General features: G+C 44.1%; 1 protein-coding gene across 1 annotated transcript in view; it reads right to left on the bottom strand.

Annotated features, from left to right (window-relative positions):
- Positions 1-25,517, bottom strand: part of TM9SF3 (transmembrane 9 superfamily member 3) — an 85,893-nt gene that overhangs the window by 29,912 nt on the left and 30,464 nt on the right. Inside the window, exons 3-7 of the mRNA XM_024218760.3 lie at positions 24,795-24,917; positions 10,870-11,030; positions 8,599-8,676; positions 6,107-6,238; positions 4,926-5,092 (exon numbers count right to left, since the gene is read on the bottom strand). Coding sequence (XP_024074528.1) covers positions 4,926-5,092; positions 6,107-6,238; positions 8,599-8,676; positions 10,870-11,030; positions 24,795-24,917 — 661 coding nt within the window. The remainder of the gene's footprint in view (positions 1-4,925; positions 5,093-6,106; positions 6,239-8,598; positions 8,677-10,869; positions 11,031-24,794; positions 24,918-25,517) is intronic.

The raw sequence follows: 25,517 nt of genomic DNA, 5'->3' as shown, positions 1-25,517 counted from the left end.
TTCTTCTTCCTCACTGGCTCCTGCTGCTTTGCAAGGTACTCCTGTGGAACAGGACACAAGGGTGATGCTGTTGCTCCTGGCATGCCCTTTTACAAGATGGGACCCTGCAGAACTGGCTGTCATATGGAGCCCTGGGGATTCCATAAGCATACTGTTGTGGGACATAAGGGAAGGTGGTAGGAGTCCAAGGTTCCTGGGTCTATCTCCTCATGAGATATTACTCCTTAGGGTGTACCTCAAGGGAGGGAGGGAGGTTGGAGGGAAGGTGGAGGACCCTTATATAGACACCTCAGAACTGGATGAGGTATCATCACCCATGTCCATTGGAGGTGCAAGTGGTGTCAGTTCCAGTGACTGAGCCGATATGGGGCAAGAAAGGGTCCTGTAACTGCATGAATACCAGAGTTCAATGCTTAATTGGCTGGTGAGACAGTGCCAGAGGATGTGTCGATACTCGCTGGAAATGTGTCTTGGTACTCAAAGAGTTTATGTGGAACTGGTGACTGTGTGGGTAGCAGAGGACAAGTCACTGTTGAACATGGTAGGATCAGAGGGCAAGTAGGCTCCAGGATGTGAGTTGGTACCAACAAAGCATCTCTAACTCTCAGCAACGGTGATTCAGGCTCTTCCAGAATTCAAAAGTCCTCATGGAATAGGAGCCTGAATGGTACCAGGGACTTTGGATGGGGTCCTCAGGAGTTAGTATGTCAGAATGTACTGGAGACAGTGCTGACGCGCTATCAGTGCCTCCTTCTTGGCTGGATGCAGAAAATGGTACTGAAAACAAATTTTGGCTTGGCTCTGTGTCCATGTGTTTTGAAGGCACTGATTCTGGTGCTGATGCCAGTGCTGCTGTAGATTGTCTATCTGACTGCTTCTTGGTATACAGTGTAGTCGTCTTAGCTGGTGCCAGGGTCTGGATACCAGAGGGGATAAGAGCCTCAGTGGCACCCATACCAGGACATGAGATCTCCTGAGACCCAGACCAATAGGGTGACTGCCCCCTTCCTTATCTAGTTCTGGAGAATTGGGTCTTTTCTTCTTTGAGGGTCTGAGTAGTTGTAGAGGACCCCCAGGATCTTTGATAACTGCCACAGCAGAGACTGTTACCAGGGTTCTGAACAACTGGATCCAAAGTACAAGGGGGTGACTAGCAGATCTTACATTTGGATGGAAGGTGAGTCTCTCACAGGCAGCAGAAGCAGCTTGAATATCTCTTGCTGTGGGGAAAAGACCTATGGCAGGTCTGGCAGGGTTTGAATCCCGAGTATAACCCACGCTCAAGGCCACAGATCAAGGCCCAAGGACAAAAAGCCCAGATCGGGCACACAAAGAAGAAAAGAGGAAAAAGTACCTCCACTTGGCAGAAACTGGGCTAAATAACAAAAAACAAAAAAAATTAAAGATACCTAAAGAAAAAAAAGAGAGAGAGAGAGCTAGCAAGCTACTTGGCTAGCTAATGGACACTGCGACACTCCATCTCAAGCCGCTGGTGGTTGAGAAGGGACTGGAGTGGCAGTGGGTCCATCCCCACTCTATATATCCTTGTACTGGAGCACAAGGATATCTAGGCTGCAAGCACAGAGCTGCAGACATTGCTAACAAAAATCTCCAACAACGAGTGCACAGGCTGAGCACATCCTGATGTGGAGCACCCATTGGAACATTACCTGAAGAACTACTGTTAGTAAAACATTAAAACTAGTATTAAGAAGAGTCACCTAGTGTACATTTGCACATTGGTTCTCACAAGTCCTAAGCATGTGATTTTCCTGCCATCTATTAGAATCCAATAATTTATAAATGGAAAATAAATTGAAGTTTTCAACTTAGAGAACACTATGGAAAAACATTCAAAAATTGCAAATGCTGTATTAAAACCCCATTAGGCACACAACAGGGCTCTTAGATTATAAAGGCAAACAGGACCATTGTGATCATCTAGTTTGACCTGCTATTAATTCCTGTTTGAACTAGAGCACATCTTTCAGAAAAACATCCAAACTTGATTTAAAATTTGCCAGGGATGGAAAATCCACCATGACCCTTGGAAAATCATTCTAATGGTTGATTACCCTCACTGTTAAAAAATTGCATCCTATATCCAATCTGAATTTGTCTAGCTTTAACTTCCAGCCATTGGATCTTGTTATACCTTTGTGTGCTAGATTGAAGAGGCCTCTGTCAAATTTCTGCTGACCATGTAGGCAACTACAGACTGATCAAGTCACACCTTCACCTTCTCTTCGTTAAACTAAATGGACGGTGCTCCTTGAGTCTATCACTATGAGGCATGTTTTCCAGTCCTTTAACAATGCTTGTGGCTCTTCTCTGAATCCTCTCCAATTTACCAACATTCTTCTTGAATTGAAGCAATCAGAATTGGACATGCAGTATTACAGTAGCAGTCACACCTGTACCATATACAGAGGTAATATAACTCCCCACTCCAACTCAAGTTTCCCTTGTTTATGCATCCAAGGATCATCATATTAATCTTTTTGGCCACAGCATTGCACTGGGAGCTCACCTTCAGAGTGAAGGTGTCAAATTGAAGCAGAAGAGTTCAGTAGCTTTTCAAGTTGTCCTCTCATCAATATAACAGATACAGAACCATACATGTTTTGGTCCATCCTTTGATCATTTAAGGGCAAAGCAGGCTCTGACACTAAGCCACAAAAGGCAGCCCCAGAACAATTTCCTTGACCAGGTTATAACAAAAGCAGACTCGAGCACTGCTCATTAATAGAACAGTGTTTCCTTCAATAAAAGCTGACCATGCTGAGGCGGTAACCAACAGCAGAATTTCAGCCAGACCACTGTATTGTCAGAGTCATTCTGTTAGAAACTCCCACTACTATTTGGTGGTGGTCTGAAATTAAGCAAATATACCTGCTGCATAAAAAAAGTCAGAATGTTAACCTACATGAGAGCCTATATGCTTCTTAATAATAAGTTCCATATTTCTGTTTTAAAATTGGTTAACAGAGGCCAATTGTGATAGTCTGCTTTTAAATTGGTTCAAGTAAAGATGACTATGAAAACTACAGGTCCAAATTCTGCTTGAAGTGATGTTACTGTAGTCCAGAATAACTCCAATGCATTCAATGAATTCTAATTTGAAATGCCGTGCAGATATTTCTTATCCACTATTTTGACTTATATTCCAGAAGAGCCCTAATACTAAAGCTTTCCTGCAACACAATCCAATATTAACAGCTGATGTGACCAAATGCCAACCACTTGTTCTCAGGTGAAAAATGGAGAGTGCCAGGAGAGGGTTTACGGGGTATTTTATGGCACTGCAGAGTACATAAAATGATCACTCCGTTTAAAGTAGTATGGTATATCACACTTTTCAGCTCACACCATTTTCCTACTACAGGTCCATTTTTGGATCAGGGCTTAGTAAATGCTCAATTGTGCTCTGAGAACCAGACTGCTACCTCATTGTGCATGGAGCACCTGCACGGAAAAGGACAGGTAAGCATATGCAAGTATATGAGTTCAGTTTTTTCCCCCTCACATGTTTTACATGCATCTGATATCACTATTAGTGTGAGTTTCTAGTAGCACAACAATGTGCAAACATTCCAAACATGAAATTAGGCGTGGTCCTGTCCAAAAAATGCTGGCATTCTAAAACACTTAGAATTGTATTTAATTTCCTCTTCAGCTATCCGCACCATGGGGACAATCACTGTAAAACCAAGAAAAGCACACTAGGCAACAGGATTTTAAAAGTGTTACAGGATAAGGGAAAACAAGGCAGCTAAATTTGGAAGCCGGGTTCCCTCTAGTGGCAAATACATATAGTTACAGATGACCTGCAACTGAGAATAAAGCTGAACTGAGGAAGAAAGTTTAGTCACTGTTTAAAAAACCTGCTAATAGTTGGTAAAATTGCTTATGTTGTTGCAGCACCCAAAATATACTAATTACTTTCCAAAACAGAGAAAGCTAGTCCAGTCCCAGCAGACACAATCTAAAAAGGCAAACAGATAAAAGGTTGGGGAAGAGACAGCCATCCCCCCAAGCAACATGGTCAAGGTGATAGCTACGCAACAGTGAGTTTAAGTTGCTCCACGTTATGTTTTAGATGAGTATTTAACGCCAATGACCATTCCTAAGTATTTGTACGGGCTCCAATCAGGACTGTACTGTTCTATGTATTGCACACACAAATTGAAGAGAGTCTCTACCCCAAGAAACTTAGAGCCAAAGTTCCCAATTCTGTGGAGACTTATGCACGTGCTTGACTTTATGTAATGTGAATAGTCCCATGGAATATCATAGAATATCAGGGTTGGAAGGGACCTCAGGAGGTCATCTAGTCCAACCCCTTGCTCAAAGCAGGACCAATCCCCAGACAGATTTTTACTCCAGTTCCCTAAATGGCTCCCTCAAGGATTGAACTCACAACCCTGGGTTTAGCAGGCTAATGCTCAAACCACTGAACTATCCCCCTGAAATCAAAGGCACTGCTCACAAAATGTAAAGTTAAGCGCATGTGTAACTCTCTACAGGAGTACAGTCCAAGTAATAAATAAAAAATACTTCCTTAAAGATTAAGCATCTCACTTCAGTTAAACGTGTGACCTCAAAAAAATATCCTGAGACTTTTTACCTCCTACAAAGTCCACTAGCAAAACAGGGAAGACCAGACTTAATTTTGATACTTCTAAGATAAAAACAAGCAATGAGAAAAGCTTAAAAGCTTTTCAGGTCTTCTTTGTTAAGTCATATAGTAGCAACAAAATCAATTTCTATTAAAAACATTTGCTAGTCACCTTCGAACATTAGGAACACACTGTTTTAGGTTTCAACTGAAACTGTACATAGAATTCATAACCAGCTTCGTTTATACAAAAAGTCTCAAGAACTTTCAGATGTGAAAGAGGGAGGTACATCATTAATATACTTACTCTGTGTATAAATCCTCTATCATTGCAACAATGATAACTATGAAAGAAACTGCAAAGATTTGGCAACCAGAGCCAATAAGCGATGAAAATATTAAAGGATGACTGGATGGTCTAAAAACATCGCCATGGACCTGTTTCCACCCATATTCATCACCCAGATCTCTGTCCTGTGTATAAAAATATAGTTCAGTTATAAATACCATTGCCAAGTAATAATAAGTGAGAAAAACCAAGATGCTAGGTATGAATTAAAGTCTGCCTAACGGAATCCTTAAAGCTAGATAAATTAACTCTACAGGACAAATACTCCATGAAGAACAAACATAAAATGCACAATGAAAGTCACTAGTAGAAAGCTAAATCCATTCAGAATGGTTTTACTTCCACAACCCACAAATGTCAGTCTTTAGGGGTTTACACAGACTTCCGAAGCACAGGGGACCAATAGGGAGGATTTTTTTGTTTGTTTTAATTTTTTTTTTTTTTTTTTAAGATAGCATGTGTGAAATTGGCACTTGTGGAATATGGCTGCTTGAAAGCTCTGGGACAGAAGCCCAACTTATCCACACAAGAGGATATATATATATAATGAGTCATGGTAATGCATTTGTTCCACAATGCCCTACCAACGTGCCTCACACATGCGTTGGAGGGACCAGCTCTAGCAGGGCCAGAGGGGAGCTCAGTTTCCATACCCAGTCAGTTTTTGGCCCTTCTATACGGGAATGTGCCAGCTAGTGCCAGCCATGGTAATGTGAACAAATAGGAACTAGCACCTGGACTGGGTGGACCAAACATTTCATAAGCAGCAGAGTTTATGAACTCTCAGCTACTACAACCCTAAGCAGAATTCAAAGCTGCAACCTAGAAGTGAAAGGCTATTGTCTCATCACCAATCCTCTGTGCAGTCTGTCCCAACAGCTTTAAGTTTCCTAATTCAGTCCTCAGTAGCCAGCAACCGATTCTTGTAACAGGAAGTTACGTTGCTCTAGTTGGGAAATCTGAAAGCCATTCTCTTCTGGAGAGAATTCCCTGACCACTTCTTAGACAAATTTTCTCCACAAATTTCAAATTTATTTTCTATTTTGGTGAAGAAAAGTATTCATAAGCGCCAATGAAATCAACACCAGAAAAAGCAATAGGTCTTACTAAAATTTCTAAGAACTTAGTGCAAGTCTTACCATATCATCCATTTCTTCTTCTTTGCTATATCGTGCATAATCTTTTCGCAATGTTCTCATTAATATCATAGACACTAAACCCACCAGAAAGATGACCATCATGAAGGAATTGAAAATTGAAAACCAGTGAATCTACAAGAAAAAAAGACTCAATTTTAAGTACTGTAGGTACATCATAGTGCCCAATAAGAGTCAGTACAAACAATTGTGCTAAGTAGCAATGAATTATCTAAAGCTTGCACAAATCCTATTAAATATAGCTTGCAAAATTTTGCAAGTTTTCATCATCTTCCACAACACATGTTGAATGTGTCCATTAGTCAAACTAAGCTGCTACAGAACATTAATAGTTAAATCTCAACATTTTCCTTCTTACAACCAAAGGCATTCAGTCCAGAAGATTCCCATTCTGATTTGAAATCCCAATAGGCACTTTACTGGAACCTCGAGCCATCCTATTGAATAGCAGACGGGTCAAGTACCATTAACAGTTTTAAGCTATACCACAGTTGCAATATTTTGTTTCCATTTGAGACAAAACAATCAATGCTGCAAAACCACATCATAAAGTAACATGCTATTTCCCTGAGACAAAATGGGTGAGGTAATATATTTTATTGGACCAACTTCTCTTGGTGAGAGAGAGGCTTTCAAACTAACAAAGCGCTCTTCGTCAGGTCATGCTATTTACCTGTCTGCTACCTCTCCGCTCCAGAATGATTCTATTGTAAAAAACATTACCAGCATAGCTCATGCTGCAATGTCATGCATCAGACTAGGAATAGTAATCTGAATGGGACTGAATTTTGCAAGACCTAAGGAAAAAGTTGAGCTTGACCATGGGAAACATTCCTACATCTGTTACTACATGAGATGAAATCGTGGCAAACTAGTTTGTAGGTCAGGTCAAAAGTGTGGCACAATGTACAATGAAAGTTATTAGCTCTGGGAGTAACTAACATTTAATTTATTTAAAATATCCTTCCAATGCTGAATAATTCTAACCTACCTCAAAAATGCCACTCAAAAAAACCACACACAACCCAGATATGACATTTATTATAGTTGCTACCAACTTTGGAATTTAGTATTGCAGGGACTATTTTAAAATCATAAGAACATTCCTTGGAAAAATTTATAACTTGAAAAGCAGTGTCATATTTTGCAGCTAAGGGGCCCAACATACATCTCCCTGTTCAAAATTGAAAAACACATTGACAATCAGCCAGTAACTAACATCTACCTTACCAGAAGAAGAGCTATGTACAGAGTGCTTGTAAGTAGTTTTAACTAGAGATGTGCCCACCCCAAGTTCAGATCAAGATATGAACTTCCCCAGAGACCAGGGACTTCAGTTTGAGCTCATCTCTTGTTCTAGCACTGGTTAATTCTCTACCCGAGAAAAATAAATCAGGATTTAGCATGAAAAATGTACACTTCCCCCATACCTGTTCACTGTGCTGTTAGCACTTTCAGCAGTCTGTGAAACTGTTCCACTGTCCATTAACTGTTCTCATTATTAACATGGGAAAGAAGAGCCATTTTGCCTTATTATCAAAATGACACTGGAGATTTTCAGTTATTAATATTTTCATACTGCTACAATCATTTCACAAGTTCATACAAAGTGGAAAAGAGGCAGAGGACGATTGCCACAGCAGACAGTAAGCCGCTGATCTTTAAAAACCTCATCCAAATTCTACTCCAACTCCACCCTGAAATCCCAAATGGGACAATGGCAGTAAACGGCTTTAGGAGAATTCAATACCATAATTCGAGCTGCTACCTGTCTGCTTCAATGAAAAGTGCAGCTTACCTGTCTAAATCAAAAGGATTGTTGTTTTTCCCCAATTCAAAACAAAAACACAACCAGTAAATAGAGTGGGCAACTGATAGGTCCACAGCGATACTGATTCAGCACCATTTACCTTCTTCTGTTGTGAGCATAACATTAATGCTGCTTAGGACATATCAAGGCAGAACAACTGTTTACTGTACTCTGCTAGGAGAGGGGATGGGAGCGGGACACAAGTATAGCAGGGGAGCAGAGTAAGAAGGCTACTGGGACAGTTTCAGATAGACTGAATCAGTCAGAAAGCCTCTATACAGCATTTTCTCATGAAGCAGCACAATGTGTGCTCCCTACTGCATCTCTGGCATCTTTACACTTGAGTAACTGTTCATAAGAATTCATACATGCTGCCTTCTTAACTTACCGGGTGCTGCAGAGAAAAGTTTTCCCATGAAGAGTGCTATTCCACAAGTAGCCTCATGTTAAAAATAAAATCAACTGGATTGAGCCATTTTTACATTTTTAAGTATTTTATCTGCACCCTTCTCAAAAGGCACAAAGCTACCTCCAAAACATTTTACCTCTCCTTTATCACTACAACAGAAGCATTTGGAGCAGCGTGGAAAACTGTTCCACTGGCCTTTCTGAACCAGAGTACATTTCAAAGGAAGTTTTGTATGGTTGTTTTAGAACTACATACTCTGTGTTGAAAGAAAGATGGGTCAAGGTACTTGTCAAATCGATCTTCAAACTTCACATCTGATTTTTTCCATTTCACCTGGAGATAGAAAAGATTTATACTTGAGAAGCCCACAATACTTGCTCGGCCATAAATCCATAGGGATTTAGAAACTGTCCATTTCAGACTTTTTTCTTCAGTTTAAAAATGAATTTATGAGATAGCAAAAGGAGCTGGGCTGACAGCCCCTAAAGACTAAAATCTACAGAACAGGGAGAGCATAAGCAACAGCAATGAGTACTTCCCCATGCTGCCCTGCAAAACTACTCCAACCCTCATCTGAGAAAGCACATCTAAGAACAAGGAAGAAGATTAGTCTTGGGTACCCGTAGGCCAGGTCCACATTACAGAGTTAGGTCGACCCAGCTGCGTTGCTCAGTGGTATGAAAAATCTACACCCTTGAGCGACATCGTTAAACCAACCTAACCCCACAGGGTAGACAGCACTACATTGACAAAAGAATTCAATTATCGCCTCTAGGGGCAGTGGATTAACTACAGTGACGGAAGAACCCCTCCTGTCGCCATAGTAAGTATCTACACTGAAGTGCTAGAACGGTGCAGCTGCAGTGCTGCAGCTGTGCACCACTGTAATGGCTTAAGTGTAGACATAGCCTTAGTCCTCAACCATGGTTCTTTTTTTTATTGTTATATGCGCCTTACACTTTCCATTTCAAGTCCTGTTTTTGGTTACTTGTCACTTTGACAAAGTAACTATTCAGGCAGACGTTCTCGTGCCAGGTGTCTGCCTCAAACTAAATGTTTCTGGAAAGTTTTTGCTGAAACAGTTCAGTTGTTCTTGGAATAAGGTTATTAAGGAAAGACGCTTTGCCAAGTTAAAATTCTTAAATAACAGTTTCATGCAGAAGCTCTAGTACCTCTGTGTTGGAGCAAGGACTTACGTTTGGCAACAGTTGCCCCAGATGGAGGGACATGCCTTTTCCCAGCCCCTTGAAAATCCACCCAAATTTAGTCATGTTACAAGCTTTTGAAAAAAAAGCATTTTGGACATGCTCAACAGAGATTTGCCACAGGGTGGCAGCTAAATTCTTCAAAGAAAAATCCATTATGTTAAGAAAATCTAATATATTAGGTAGATGTGTTAGTGTTAATAACTAAGTACTTTAGGTGTAAATGTGAGACTGTCTGTTAAAGTAAAGCAGTGTAGTGGAAGGTACACATAAGCAAGCACGCGCATGTGTGTGTATGTACTGTTAGCATACAGTTCATTAAATAAACCACAACATTAAACTGCTTTTACTTTCAATACTCTTACTTTTCCTCTTTTCTGCTACATCCAGGAGGCCCTGGGGTGCTTTCCCCTCTCCTCAATCATTGGTGGGTGCATACTGAGACCTTCAGGCCAAGCTTCTTCCCAATGCCAGCAACAGAATTGGCAGCTGTGGGAACTCTCCTCCCAAGCAGGAGAGAGATGCCTCCTGGTGACAAAGCACCTCAGCAGAGCAGAAGCTGATCAGATCATGGTCCCTGTTTGCCCATTTAGGGGGAACCTTGCTCTGCACTAGGAACCGGACTAAGATACCATTGTCATCTGTCACATAGGTCATTCAACTACTCATTGATGTAAACTGCCCTGGGACAAACAAACCTGTGAACTAGATATGAACGTTACTTGTAGATTTGAAATTTGATTCCAAGTACGCTAGTGTCATTAGGCGTGAAACATGACATAGGAAAAGACCAATATATGCACACTTTCAGACACATTTTGCATTTCTCTAAAGCCATGACAGGACGACGGCCAGGCCAAATTTCAGTGAGTGGCACTGCAATCCTGTGCATCAGGTCACAACACTCAGTCCCGTGGGACAGGAGCAGCTGCTGAGCGGTGAGTGTGGGATGGGTTCGCTCTCCAATACTCCTCCTTCCCCCACGGCCACCGCCTCCCTCCACACAGCTCCGGGGGAAATGAATGTTTGCCTGGTTTTACACCCCTAGTTTCATGATTTCTGTGGGTGCAACTGAACCATGAACCCACATTAAAGCCACCCTGTTTACATGCTTCAGTTAGTTGTTTTAAATGCATAATATCAGCATTTAAAATGTAATTCTACAAACTGCAAGTTATGGAAAAGATGCATCTTCACTTATGATAGCTTTCCCTGTAAAAACGCAGACATCAATTTTGAATTTTGGATATGTGAGTAACTATTCCTAATGTACTATACCCTGCAGAATTTCTTATCCCCTGTATATTCCTGCATTACTTACTGAATATGACATTTGGATTTTGGTATTTGGAACCAATTTGACCTTTCCTTCACTTGTCAGATTCACATCCACAATTCTATTTCCATTAAAACCAATTTCAAGTTTTTTGTAGGTCCAAAGATAATAGTCTTCCCCATTTTCATCTGCTTCACCAACAATACCTGTAGAAGAAACAAGTATTGTATAAGACACAACACGCAATTACAAGCATTTTTCAAGAGTATTTTGTGAATAATTTCATGAACATTCGATATACTATGGCACACTACAAAAATAATCTTGGTAGCTAAATTAACATTACAAAAAAAATTCAGGACGTACATTTAAGTCTTCCTTGTTTTTGAGCTAGTGTGTTTGATAGGGTTGCACCTTCAAGCAACTGATTTGCTAAACCAGCAGACAGTGATGATATCACAGTAAATGTACAGATGCAGATAACAAGGACCATATTAGTATTGCAAGACACAGTTTTATTGATGTTCCTTCTATCTTTTCATCTGAGTGCCAGTATAAAGTTTATGACCAAAACTTTAATTCCAATCCCTCCCCCTCTTACTTTCTCCTCTCCTTTGTTCCATCTATCCTTTCATTCACTCACTCCTTCCTCCTCTATGACTCACTTCACATTCATTCTATATCCCACATTCATTATTGCCACCTCTGCCTCATCACACTCCCCCACACCTTGTGTCCTAATTTTCACTCAATTTTTTTCTGCTGTTTGTCAGAAACAAACGGTCCTGACTGCTCTACTTTTGCTGATGGACACTGGCAAGATCTTTCATGGCCCCATTCATCTCCATTTCCTGAGTGACAAAGCAAAATACAAACACTTAGCTATTTTGCTACACATCATTTTAGGAGAAATATCCAGTCTGATCCTATCCTAATTCTAGAGGTGCTCCTCAACTCCAGGTAGAGAGGTGATCAGACACCACTAGAGACACTGGGCTGATTGCATTATTGATTTTGATTGTTACAAATTTCTTCATTTTCATGTAGCTGCTGCAACATTTCTTCTCTGTCACATAAGAGTTCCACAGAATCCAGGGACTCTATCATAAAAGTTGGGTTCAGTAGCCATTGAGTACATGGGCCTCAGCCATGGAACACATACCCTTCCTCCTAAGAATAACTTCAAGACACATACTTCAGGTTCTTCATAACACCTCAAACAAACAGGATGCCTTTGGCAGCTACAAACTGTGGTGAAGAGCCATGTATAAAAACATAAAAAGGACCCCAATTTTTTCATAAAGAAAGCAAGATTCAGAATCGAGAACTTCTACCTCTTATAATAGTAGCATCCAAAATGTGCAAACATATAGGAAGACATGTCTAAAAAGAAGCAAGCAGGTGAAAGGCAATGGAAAGGGTTTCCCCAAAGGAACAGATGTATGAAGAAACAGCACTTGAAGGTTATCTATGCCCTTTATTTTTCAAGATAGTATTTTTCTTCACATCTCATTCAAGCTCCTCTGTTCAGTGTTGCCTCACGTACACCGTGCAGGAAGAACATTTGCCGATTTGTGGCTATGCTACTCAGCCTGACATCTGCTCTGCTGGCGTTGCCCAAAGCCAAGACACTCTGGATCTCTAAACAGCTAAAAGGATATTCAGATCAACCACCTCTTGAAGGAGTATGTTAACACACCAATACATCCAGTCAAGGAGACTGCATGCCATAGAGTCAAGTCAGTCTATTATCTGCCATGGCTTTGTAGCAAGTCTGAAGAAAAGCATTCATCTCATTTTGCCTGGATTCAATTTAAAACAACAAAGGCTAGGTAACCTTCTAGATGTCAGTAAATCAGGTGCAGTCCTTCCAATAGTACTTTGAGGTCAATGCCTTTTCATTGCCTACATACAAGAGTTATTGTAAGCTATCTAGATATCGTCTAGCGAGCGCTCTTCCATTTCCAGGCCTTCCAAGCTTTCCTCCTAAGTGTAACTTCAAGTGTTGATGGTGTGTCACACTGGTAAATCCAACAGTGGCCTAACAGTCTCTCCCATGGTGGACAATCAGAAGGAATAGAACATGCTGAAAGGCAAACTTCTACCATGCTCATAGGCAGAATTAGGACAGTCATAAAAAGAAGACCATTTTGATGGGAGCTCAGATTTCTTGACACCTGTTAAGAAAAGTGGTCTGCTTTACCAACTAAGTTAAGCATATACTGCCTAGAATTCATAGCAGGAGGCCATACCATTTGAATTCTATTCCCCCAAACTCCTCAGAACAGACTTGCTTTCTATTAGTAGCACATGGTAGGGCTCAGCTAACCCATTAAGGAGACAGAGTAACAAGCTGAATCAAGAAAAAACCCACCAAGGCCTTGTCTACACTAGGAACATTTTATAGTGTTAAAATGTATGGTACTTAAAATGCAGACAGGCAAGTCTACAGTAGGCCTCCCAAGGGTGGTAATCTTGTGGAAACCAGCTGAACCGATGTTAAGGCCGATGGGTAACAGTAGGAATGCAGATTCAACACAAAGAATCCCTAAAAAAATGCTAACAGGTTCCAGTTACTGAAAATCCAATTTCTGTCATTCTCAGCACTCCAAGAGAAAATTCTCACCCTCCAAGGTATTTACAGGACACTACTCACTAGTATCTAGGTTCTCACCCATTACCCTATAAATTCCCCACTGGTTCTACCAATGGCTCAGCTCCACTAATGGTAGCAACAATGGAAATGCTAGTGTACGCAAGATACAGCTGGTCATTGGTGTTTGTACTGTTAGGTTCTGAGCAGGATTAATCAACATGGTGGGCTCCTGCCATTGCTGCCAGTAGAGGAAGTGAACCATTGGTAGCAACTGTGGAAAATGTTTGGTGCTATGGAAGCAGCGAGCCTGAAGCGGCTCTAAAGAAGTGCCTAAATCAAACCACGCTTACTGTTTCACAAACTATGATCAAGCCTGAGCTTAACAAGTTCCTGAATTTGGCCCTGTCTAGACTTGCGGATAGCCACTTTTCGGCACCAGTTCAACTACACTCACTGCTGACAACCTTGTAAGCAATGGGTGAATTTTCTGGTGCAGATACAGCTTAACACTGAGGGAGTGAACTGCAGCTCTGATAGTTCCACTTTGCCTTCAGGAAGAGTACTGGAACCAGAACCTTCTATCCTGCTGCCTTCATGTGTGATGCAAACAAGTTATACCTGTTATAATAATGGTAATCTGTGCTATGTTGATCCATTAACTATAAAAAGGTGAGGCCTGGCTCCAACAAATGCAACAACCAAGATTAGCCTTCACCATTACATTGAAAGAGGCCCAGAGTGTTCATCTGGAAGCTACACTGCAGGCAGGGATAAACAGTCTGCCTAAAGCATACCATTCATTTGAAGTTACAAATAAATATTAGAATCACATTAAAACACGTTTTTCAGCATACAACATAACATTTAGTCAATATATACAAGATTCACTAATTATATTAGAAATATTTCTATCCCTATTGTTTCTAGATTGCTTGTGTTTCTAGCTCAAATTTGAGCATCTAGTCCTCCATTCAACTTATCTAGGTGCTCCAGTCGGAGTACTGTGTAAAACAGGGACGGGCAAACTTTTTGGCCTGAAGGTCATGTGACGGATTGGATCACAGAACCCCCCTTGGGAACTGCCACCCGATGTGCCAAGGCTACTTCTACCCCCTGCTTTCCCTGCCAGCTCAGGACCCCAGCACCCTGTCTTGCTGAGCCAGACACTCCCGTCTGCTCCAACACAGACCCAGGGTCTGAATTACTTGCCCCAAAGCTGCAGGTTTACCTGAAAGCAGCTCACAGAGTGTTCCTGTCTTTAACACTCAGATGCCCAACTCCCAAAGGGGTCTAAACCCAAATAAATCCATTTTACCCTGTATAAAGCTTATGCAGGGCAAACTCAAATTGTTCGCCCCCTATAACACTGATAGAGAGATATGCACAGCTGTTTGCTCCCCCAGGTATTAATACATACTCTGAGTTAATTAATAAGTAAAAAGTGATTTTATTCAATACCGAAAGTAGGATTTAAGTGGTTCCAAGTAGTAACAGACAGAACAAAATAAGTCACCAAGCAAAATAAAATAAAACGCACAAATCTATGTCTAATCAAACTGAATACAGATACTCTCACCCTCAGAGATGCTTCAGTATGGTTTTTCCTCAGACTGGACCCCTCCCAGGCCTGGGCACAATTCTTTCCCCTGGTACAGCTCTTGTTCCACCTCAGGTGGTAACTAGGGGATTTTTCATGATGGCTCCTCTCCTCCTCTGTTCTCTTCCACCCCTTTATATATCTTTTGCATAACGCAGGAACCCTTTTTCCCTCTGAGTTTCCACCCCCCCTCACTGGAAAAGCACCAGGTTAAAGATGGATTCCAGTTCAGATGACATGATCACATGTCACTGTGAGACTTCATTACCCACTTGCCAGCACACACATATACAGGAAGACTCACAGGTAAACACAGCCATCTGCAGACAATGGGAGTCATCAAGATTCCAAACCACCATTAATGGCCCACACTTTGCATAATTACAATAGGCCCTCAGAGTTATATTTCATATTTCTAGTTTCAGATACAAGAGTGGTACATTTATACAAATAGGATGATCACACTCAGTAGATTATAAGCTTTGTAATGATAACTTATGTGACGAAGTGGGGGATTTTCTTGTTTTTTCTTGTTTTCGGTGGGGTTTCAATGGTTTGCATGCGGAGGGGGTGGGACTCAGTTTCCCTGGGTGTTACTGGTTTAATGAGGTGAGGGAGTTTGTTGTTACAGAGGACCGGAGAGGGAACGTGGGACCCCAGCTAATGGCCTGGAGGATGGATACCCCAGCGACCGGTGGCCTGAGACCCCGATCCAGAGACCCAGCTCAGGAGCTGCAGCCGGTTCTGGCCAGTGGGAGAACAATGGGCTGCAGAGTGAGGACCCAGTAACCTAACCAGCCGGTTCCAGCCAGAGGACAGAAGCGAGGAGAGGAGGCCCCAGTTTACGACCCTGTTTACCTGGAGAGAAGACAATGGACAGAGGCGGGGCATGGAGCCGGGGATCTCAGATACCGAGCTGGGAAGCAGGGGGGCTCGGGTTTGGAGAGGGGGAGCAGGCAGAGCCCACCTGGATGCAGAGAGACTGGGATGTGCTGGGCTGAGGGAGGCCAGGCCTGAGGCCCTGAGAGTTTCCTGTGGTGTGTTCAACTCTCAATAAACCTTCCTGTTTTATGCTGGCTGAGTGTCACTCCGGTCGAGAGAACAGGGTTGCATCAACCCCTTCGGGGTGGAGGCCCAGGGGGTCCAGAGCGAGTGGACTCCCTGAGGGGGCCCACGGCGAGAGGCAGACGTGCTAAGGCTCAGAGAGGTGCGACTCCAGGAGGTGGTGGGGCCTGACCCTGGCAGAGAGTGGACTGCCGAGAAGGGCTGTCGCACTGAAAGGGGCGCCCCCCCACGGACCGCACGGCGCCAAGAGTGGGCACGATCTGTGAGTCCGTGACACCTTACAAGAGACCTTTTGCATGAAGCATATTCCAGTTACATTATATTCACTTATCATGTTTTTATAAAACCATATAGACTGCACGTCACAGGCCACATCTGGGTATGGAAATTGTATGGTGGGTCATGAATGCTCACGAAATTGGGGGTTGGGGTGCAGGAAGGGGTAAGGGCTCCAGCTGTGGGTGTGGGCTCTGGGGTGGAGCCAGAAATGAGAAGTTCAGGGTGCAGGAGAGGACTCCGGGCTGGGGCAGCAGGTTGGGGTGGGAGGGGCATATGGGCTCCAGCTGGGGGTGCGGGCTCTGGGGCTGAGGGGTGCAGGAGGGTGCTCCAGGCAGGGACCGAGGGGTTCAGAGGGGGATCAGGGCTGGGGGTTGGGGCACAGGAGGGGGTCAGGGGTGCAGGCTCCGGGCAGCGCTTACCTCAAGCAGCTCCCGGAAGCAGCGGCATGTCTCCCCCTCTGGCTCCTACGCGGAGACACAGCCAAGTGGCTCTGTGTGCTGCCCCGTCCACAGGTGCTGCCCCTGCAGCTCCCATTGGCTGCGGTTCCTGGACAATGGGAGCTGCAGGGGGCAGCGCTTGGGATGGGGGCAACGTGCGGAGCCCCCTGGCTGCCCCCATGCGTAGGAACCTGAGGTGGGACATGCTGCTGCTTCCTGGAGTCGTGCGGAGCCATGGCACATATGGAGCGGGGCAAGCCACGGACCCCGCTCCCCAGCAGGAGCTCGAGGACCTGCCCACACCTGGTGTAAAAACACCAACATAGGGATCTTTGGCAAATCTCTGGTCACAGTCAGCACTCTTTTATATAGCCTGTCCTTCTCCAGCTCATGAATTTGTCCTGATTCAAAGCTGGCTTGCATGGTTTGTATTTCCCCAAACTCTTTAGCTGGAAGCAGAACTTATTTTATTCTGAGTCATCAGAACTTCTTGCACTTGTTTAGCAACTGTATACATCTCATAAGAGGTTCATTCTGTAACTTGGACAACTAAACAAGTTTTCGACATTAAATTCAGAGTTTAAGGCCTGTTAGAAAAACCTCAAGTGAGGTTAGAAAACCAGCCCCAAAAAAGACATTACTTGGAAGCTGTTGCATCAGTAATTTCAGCAACCAACAAGAAGAGTCTTCAAAACCAACAAATACTCACTGGATTACAGATAAGCCAGCTAAACAGCTGTCATCCTACTGCACTCTTATCTACACTACCGCGTAGGGTCGAGCTAAGATACGCAACTTCAGCTACGCGGTGTCTTCATTGTGATAAGTCGACAGCTGATGCTCCCGTCGACTCTGCTTGCGCTTCTCGTTCTGGTGGAGTACCGGAGTTGACGGGAGAGTGCTCAGCGGTCGATTTATCGCGTCTATATACTAGACACGATAAATCGACCCCCACTGGATGGATCACTGTGCACCGATCCGGTGGGTAGTGTAGACAAGCCCTATGTAACTGTGCTGTTTGGCCAGGAACATTACTCAATGATCTAATTTTGAATGCTAAAATCAGCAGCTGAAAAGCCATTGGTAGCAAGAAAAGTCAGCCACAACTGCTCTTAAAAAGCCTGTTAAGAGTTGCAAGGAGAGTGTAATAATGGCTGCTTTGATTGACTTCACGTGGTGCTTTCAAAGCAGCACCTCTTGCAGTGTATGAATTTAATAGTTCACATGCCACAACCACTCCTGTGCTGCCATGCTCATCAGGACTTATACCTCAAAATACTCCTCCCCAAAACTTGTTCTGAATTTTTAAACTTACTTTTGTAGCATTTGTATTTTCTGTGCTAGTGATTTTGTCTACATATGTAAAAGGAGAAAAGCCCTGCTGCTGGTGCACAACGTTCCACCAGGAGAAAATACTGCCACACTAGTTAAGTGGGGCTCAGGTTTCAACAGGTACATGAGAAACAAAATAAAGTAGGATGGTTGAAGCAAAAACCCCAGATGATGCTTGGCCAGACAAGATAAAGAGTCCTAGTCTGAAAGCAGCATGCCAAGTTCTTTAAAGCCTGTGTATTCCTCATGATGTTTACACATAACACAACTGACAGACACCAGTACTCTTAGAGTACAAGCAGAGAAACAAGAGAAAGGGGTTGAAATTCTAAAAGGAGGCAGAGGAATAATTTCATAACAGAAATCCTACTGAATTATCTTATTGTCTCTGTAATTATCCAAGAATAAGATTTCTACCAGTCACAACCCACAAAATAAGCTATCAGATCACGAATCACATTTAAACTATCCTGCATGGGCCAGCAGTTAAAGCAAAGAACTGGAGATCTGGGGTCTAAGAGCTGAGGAACAAGATAACATACTGTCATTTCGTCATTGCTCTGCCATCTGCGTGATTGACTATCACCTCCAATGTGAGAACAGAGATTGATTATCACTTCAAACATGAGAACAGCATGATGAACCAAACCCTATAAACTTGTATGAGGATAAATCCCTATAAAAACAGACCCTGAAGACTAAGGACTTTGGGTCTGATTCTGCAAAGCAACCTCCAGGAGCATCGGATGCACATCTGACAGGGCCCTGCTCCACCCTCGTGTCCAGGCCACCTGGCCAGTGACTTGAGATGAACAACTCCTAGGCTGGTAACTATAACAACCTTGCAGTGTGTGTGTGTGTGTGTGTGTGTGTGTGTGTGTGTGTGTGTGTGTGAGAGAGAGAGAGAGAGAGAGAGAGAGAGAGGATGAGATGTTATAGGTATAACTGATTGCTTACTCTGATTCTTTCTGTATTCACAATAAATACAGCATATTGCCTTATTCCCTTTAACAAGATCCTGCTGGTTTTTATTTTATTGGTATAACATTTGAAGGGGACTCCTCCGCACACTGCTTGGGGGACGAGGCACCAACGAAGGGATGTGAGGACCTGCCCCGGCACGGTGACCACTGAATTAAAGTAGTTGCGCCCCAGGCGAGCCACATCTGCAACGGTCTGAGCCGGAGTCTGGCGTGCCGGCTCACGTAAGTGCAAGATGCCATATGGCCAAGGAGACTCATGCATCCCCTTGCTGTTGAGGTTGGGAATTGCTGGAGACTTTGAATGTTGTCCATGATGGCTCGGAATCGGGACTCCGGTAGAAGGGCCCGCGCCTGGACACAGTCTAACACTGCCCCCAATGAATTCTATTCTCTAGGTTGGTTCCAGGGTCGACTTCCCCACGTTGAGGAGGAGACCCAGCTGCTCAAACATGCACCTGACCAAGCAGAGCTGGGACTGCACCTGTGCCCTGGTGCGGCCCCTGAGCAGCCAATCGTTGAAGTAGGGGTATGCCTGCACCTGCTGTCGACGGAGGAAGGCAGCCACGACCGACATGCACTTGGTTAACACTCGAGGGGCCGTTGAGAAGCCGAATGGAAAGGCAGTGAATTGGTAATGTTCATGGTTGACCACGAAGCACAGGAAGCGCCTGTGCACTGGACGAATCACTATGTGAAAGTACACGTCCTTCATGTCGAGGGCGGCATACCCAGTCTCCCGGATCCAGAGATGGGATAATGGTGGCTAGGGAGACCATATGGAACTTCAACTTTACCATGAATTTGTTGAGCCCACGCAGGTCCAGGATGGGTCTGAGGACCCCCCGCCCCCGCCCTTGGCCTAGGGGATTAGGAAGTATCAGGAGTAGAATCCCTTGCCCCTTAGCTCCGAAGGAACCTCCTTCATCGCTCCCATGGCGAGGAGCACCCGCACCTCCTGGATAAGGAGCTGCTCATGAGAGGGGTCCCTGAAGAGGGACGGGGAAGGCGTGGGTGGGTGGGAGGGAGGGAGAATAGGAGCAGAACTGGAGAGAGTATCCCACTTCCACAGTGCAGAGGAACCAGCAGTGCAGGGTTATTTGGGACCATGCATGGTAGAAGAGGGACAAACAATTCAAAAAGGGCGGGGAAGGATCCGGGTGCGAGTTTGGTGTGCTGTCCTCGGGCGTCCCTTCAAAAGGCCTGCTTGGAACCCAACGATGGTTTGGTCGGGCCTTGTCCTTGTCCAGACGGGGGGGTTGGAAGACTTCCTTCTGCCATTCCTTCCCCTCTGCCTCAAAAAGTCCTGCCTTGCCCAAGGAGGGTAGGAGCGCTGCTGCGGCTGTTGGGGTTTGAAGTGCTTCCGTTAAGTTGCCGGGGTGTGCATAACCAAGGACTTCATAGTCGCCCTTGAGTCCTTTAGGCTATGCAGCCGAGAGTCGGTCTGCTCCGCAAACAGGCCTGCCCCATCAAAGGTCCTGCATGGTCCGCTGAACCTCAGGCGGTAGGCCCGAGGCTTGCAACCAAGAGGTGTGCCTCATGGCAATACCTGAGGACAAGGTACGCACCACTGAGTCCACAGTGTCCAGTGAGACCTGTAAAGAGGTCCATGCCACCGCCTTGCCCTCCTCTACTATAGCCCCAAACTCCTTTCTGGACTCAGGTGGCACAAGCTCCTTGAACTTGAGCATCGAGTTCTAGGAGTTGAAGTTATATCGGCTCAGGATTGCCTGCTGGTTGGCAATCCTGAGCTGGAGCCCCCCCAGTAGAGTACACCTTGCGGCCAAATAAATCCAGGCACTTGGCCTCCTTGGATTTAGGCGCTGAGGCCTGCTGCCCCCCTCTCTCTCATTTACAGCCGCAACCACCAGTGAGCAGGGCTGTGGGTGCGTAAAGAGGTATTCATACCCCTTTGAGGGCACGAAATACTTCCTCTTGACCCCTTTGGCTGTAGGGAGGATGGAAGCCAGAGTCTGCTAGACAGTCTTAGCACTGGCCTGTATAGTTTTGATGAGGGGCAGAGCCACCCTTGAAGGACCTTCTGGGGCTAGAATATCTACCACCAGGTCCTCTGAGTCTACCACCTCCTCGGCCTGCAGGCTCATGTTACACGTCACCCTGTGCAGAAGGTCCTGGTGGGCGTGGCTGTCTATGGGCAGCCCAGAGACAGAAGTGCCTGTGACGGCCTCATCCAGGGAGGATGACTAAAATTCCAATAGGGGAACCAGGTCCTCCTGACCCTACTGCTCATCAGGAGCCTGATGACCTGCTTTGCTGTTCGCCTCCAGCTCAGGGACCGGAGTTGGTTCCGAGGGGAAGCGGGGGCACGGCACCTCCTCAGCACCCCTACGGGTGGGCTGACTGGCTTAGGCCTCTGGCACCCTCAGTCCAAAAGTGGCCAATTGGGAGCCTTTAGACTGGGCACCCTGGGCCTGGTGGTACACCCCTGGGGTCCCGAATGGCCACTGAGCTGGTCCCTGCCACTGCGCAGGCCATGGCCCTGCCCCCACCTCAGAGCATCCACGGCCTGACCGGTCCCACTCCGAGTACCTAGACCCCGCCTCCGAGCCCAAGGACCAGAGCCACTCCTCCCGCGCTTCTGCGCCAGGGAGTGGGAGTGGTGCCAGGCCGATCCCACCGATTTCGGCACCAGGGAGTGGCGGTGCTGCGGGTCTCTACCAGAGTCCCTCTGCAGTGCCGCTTCCACCGCCACTGGGGCACTACGCACCAAAGAACTCGGTGTCAGGTCCTGCCACACCAAAGGAGGCTGAGGTCTACGTGCCGCCTCCATAAGGAGCTGCTCAAGGCAAGAGTGTCGCTTCTTTTTGGTTCTAGGGCGAAACCCTTTGCAAATCCTGCACCTATTGGCTTGATGAACCTCCCCCAGACACTTCAGACAGTTCCAATGACCGTCACGGGCGGTAAGAAAGAACTGAGGGGGTGCCAGGTCAGCAGGGTCATATATTAAGTGCAATGAAGGTGCCACTCCAAGAGGCTCCACAGCCGACCGACAGGAGCTGCTAGGGGAAAAACTTTCCCACGACTGTGCACGCAGCATGTGCACACCTAATTGGAATCGATATGAGCAATCACTCAAAGAAGAACTTTCAAACTTCCAACAAGAACATTTTTACTTATGTTTTAGTTAATGAAGGATTTTCTCAATATAATCATAAGAATTGCATTAGCTGTATTGGAGGACCGTTGCAAGTAATTTAATCATAACCACCCACCCAAGAAGTTTACTGCGTCACATATTGCGCTGTCATTAATCTCTCTTAAATTTCCTATCAGATAGGCACTAAACATACATGAAAAGCTTTGAGTTACACTAGAAATAGCTAGTAACCAGAGTAGCAGTTGAGCAAATATTAATGCTTTAGAGAAATGTTACGTGCTCAGAAAAATACACATTTTAAGCTTTCACTCCTGAGGCTAGTAATCGTGACCAAATCCACCTGAGGGAGAGCTGTGCAGTATCATGCAGGATATTGACTATCAAAAGGGATCCTGGCTAGTGGCTTGGTCTTTTTATTGTTATTAAACTACAGTCACATACATCCCTCCTGGGAAGGGGCAGAAAACTTTGTCTTCTGACTCGGACAGAAAATAATTCACCTGAACACAAGGTTTATGTGAAACTTGACACACTTTTCCCTTGAGCTTCCGTCCAGTTCCATAAGATTGTCTCTCTTTTTTCGGGAGAGGAGGGAACGACAAAGACAACCATGGAATCCTCCAGGGAAAAAGAGCCATTTTATCCCCAAGATCTTCTGGGAGTATAAGTAGACCCTAAGAAGATATAGGGAAGAGCCCCATCTGGCATTAGAAAACCTGAGGAACGAAGAACCCCTCTACCCTAGTTGTTTTCTGCTGCTGTAGTCTGGTCCAAAGAGCTCCTGACGGGCTAAACACAGCTTGCCTGAGCAGATGTGCCATAATTATGTTCTTAATTCAAAAGTTAAGCACGTTTTAAATTAGAGTTTAAATCAACTCAACTCTGATCCTCTGCACTAGATCTCAGCTAGGGAAGTTCTGTAAACTAGACTCTTGGTGCTTCAAAGTGGCAATAAAAAGTTAGAAATGTTCCAAAAAAGTCTATTGTTAGGGGGCAATGTCTCAAACTTTCTGTCCAATTTGTTTCAAATTTGGTAGGGGAAAAAAAACCTGACATGGCCACAAGCCTAGCCTGGGAATTTTGAAACCAATATGACTTTTTGTGGATCTTGGGAAGGAAGAGCTGCCAAAAATCTAGTTTATAATAGAAACTCAGTTGCTCTTTTAAGTACAGAGCACAGCTACTTCAACTCCATAATAAGACCTGTGAAATTAGGTTGCCTGGTATAACCAGCAGGAGAGAAGCTCTCATTCAGCTAATTGTGCTGAGCCCTTGTTTCTGTCACTTTAGACTGATCTGAGGTTTCCCACTCCCTCCACCAAGGTCCACCTTGTACTTCCTCCTCTCTATAATCAGACTATGAGAGCTGAAGTACCTATGTAAACATGCAGAATTTGACCGAATTAAAAGATGGAAATCTGCATTGGCAGAAAAACTTGGACACAAAACTTAGCAGGCAAGAAAGTTTGCCACTAGTGTACAAGCGGCATCTAAAACCTCTTCCCAGTAGGCATAAATAAGGTCGGGGGGGGGAAGGGGAGTTACGAGGAAGGTTGAGATGTCACAGATGGACACCATTTGGATAAGGAGAAGAGTTTTGATCCAAGATTTAAGCACAACTTCTAGACCAAATTAAGAATGTCCAACAAATCCCTGCTCAGAAGAGGGACTTCCAAGAGAGTCAAGACAGACTGCAGAAAGAACAGACTGACAATTTAGGCATCCCTGGTTTAGTGCCATTGACTCAAGAGGAGTCACACCAAGACACTGTCCTGCACAACTCCTCCACTAATATTTTCATGTATTAAGAATGTAGAAGTTAAGGGAGATGCCTCATTTACACACGAATCTTAACAAAAAGCATGCAGAAATTCAGATCACTGACACTGAATCTTGCTTCATTTCTGGTCCTTGATTTTGACTGATTACTATCCTTGACAAGGAGCAAGATAAATTTTTTGAAGAACAATCAAGGAGCAACTAAATTTAATTTATTTCACTTTACATACCCAAATACTGTATAAAGCCCCTTAACTACATTAAAGATAAAGTTAATTGCCATTGTGCTCTGAATTAGAAAACTCAGAGGCTATTAATACAAAGTTAAAGTGAATGGCTTACTGAATCTGAGTGGTGCAGGGCCAAGCCCCAGCGGCGTAGTGCCACAAAGCAAGTTCTGGCCCTGTTAGGCACACAGCTCCTAATAACTTTGTTGCATGTGCATATCGAAGTGAAGCATTTAGCCCTTAAAACTCAGCATTAGCAAAGCTATATTTTTGGGAAGAAATTGCTAAAACAGCTTTTCATTGTTTTTAAGTATACTGAAACTCAACAACACAAGTCACTCACAAATGTTCCCTCAATAAAGTTATCAATCCTTCAACACCCTCTTTTTTATTCCTATTATTATTAAGCTACATAGATGCATGTTGGCTGTCAGTTTCCCGTAAGGAGGCTTAGTCAGTAAGTACAGTGACCTCATTAATCCTCTCAGCACAATACTCAGTCACTCAACGACTGACAAATATGATGTAAGTGTTTAAGTTATTGCACATATAGCACTTACCCCATATTGGCAGGTCATCAATATACATCTGATACCAATAGTGATTTTTGATAGCATACACAAATGCATCTCTCTTTGCTTTGTCCAAGTCAATTTCACAGTATGTGGTCTGCATTACATCATCTGCAGAAATTAAAATAATATGTTAATGACATATTAATGATAGCTCTAACTAAAACACAAATTAAGCAGATGGGGGAGAGGGGAATGCATATTTCCAGAGCTTGAAATTCCTACTGGTTGTGCATCCTCTGGCAGGTAACATGTGAGCAGCACACTTAAGAAAGTAAGCACTGAGGTACCTAAACAAATGTCCCTGCTTCTCCATTCTCCCCCAAACACAGAAATAACAAAAAAGTTTTAGATCATCATATTACTACTTTATCCACAAATAGATTAAGATACACTTGTTAATAGTTTCTTTATCTGAAGAGGTTAAGTGAGGACTCATGAAGCAGCAGCAGCAAACGGACATTAACAGTCATTCCCAAAGGCCATCTTGTGTTAGGAACATTTGCAGAGCCCATAAGCAATTTTAAAAGTGCATTAGTATATTTAGTTAGTTATCTTGTATTTGTGAAATTACCAACCCCACCTCTGTACTTCCAAGCTCAGTCATTAGTCACTCAGTCCCATTCAAATATCCCCATTGGCACTAGCAATATGGCTCACTTCAAAAAGAACATGTTTTTCAGCTATTTAGTAGTCTTCAAAAAAAATATA

Source organism: Terrapene carolina, unplaced genomic scaffold (genome assembly GCF_002925995.2).
Source record: "Terrapene carolina triunguis isolate 2854851 unplaced genomic scaffold, T_m_triunguis-2.0 Scaffold310, whole genome shotgun sequence".
Lineage (NCBI taxonomy): Eukaryota > Metazoa > Chordata > Testudines > Emydidae > Terrapene > Terrapene triunguis.
Note: the sequence above shows the minus strand (reverse complement) of the source record. Positions and strands in the feature narration are given on the sequence as shown.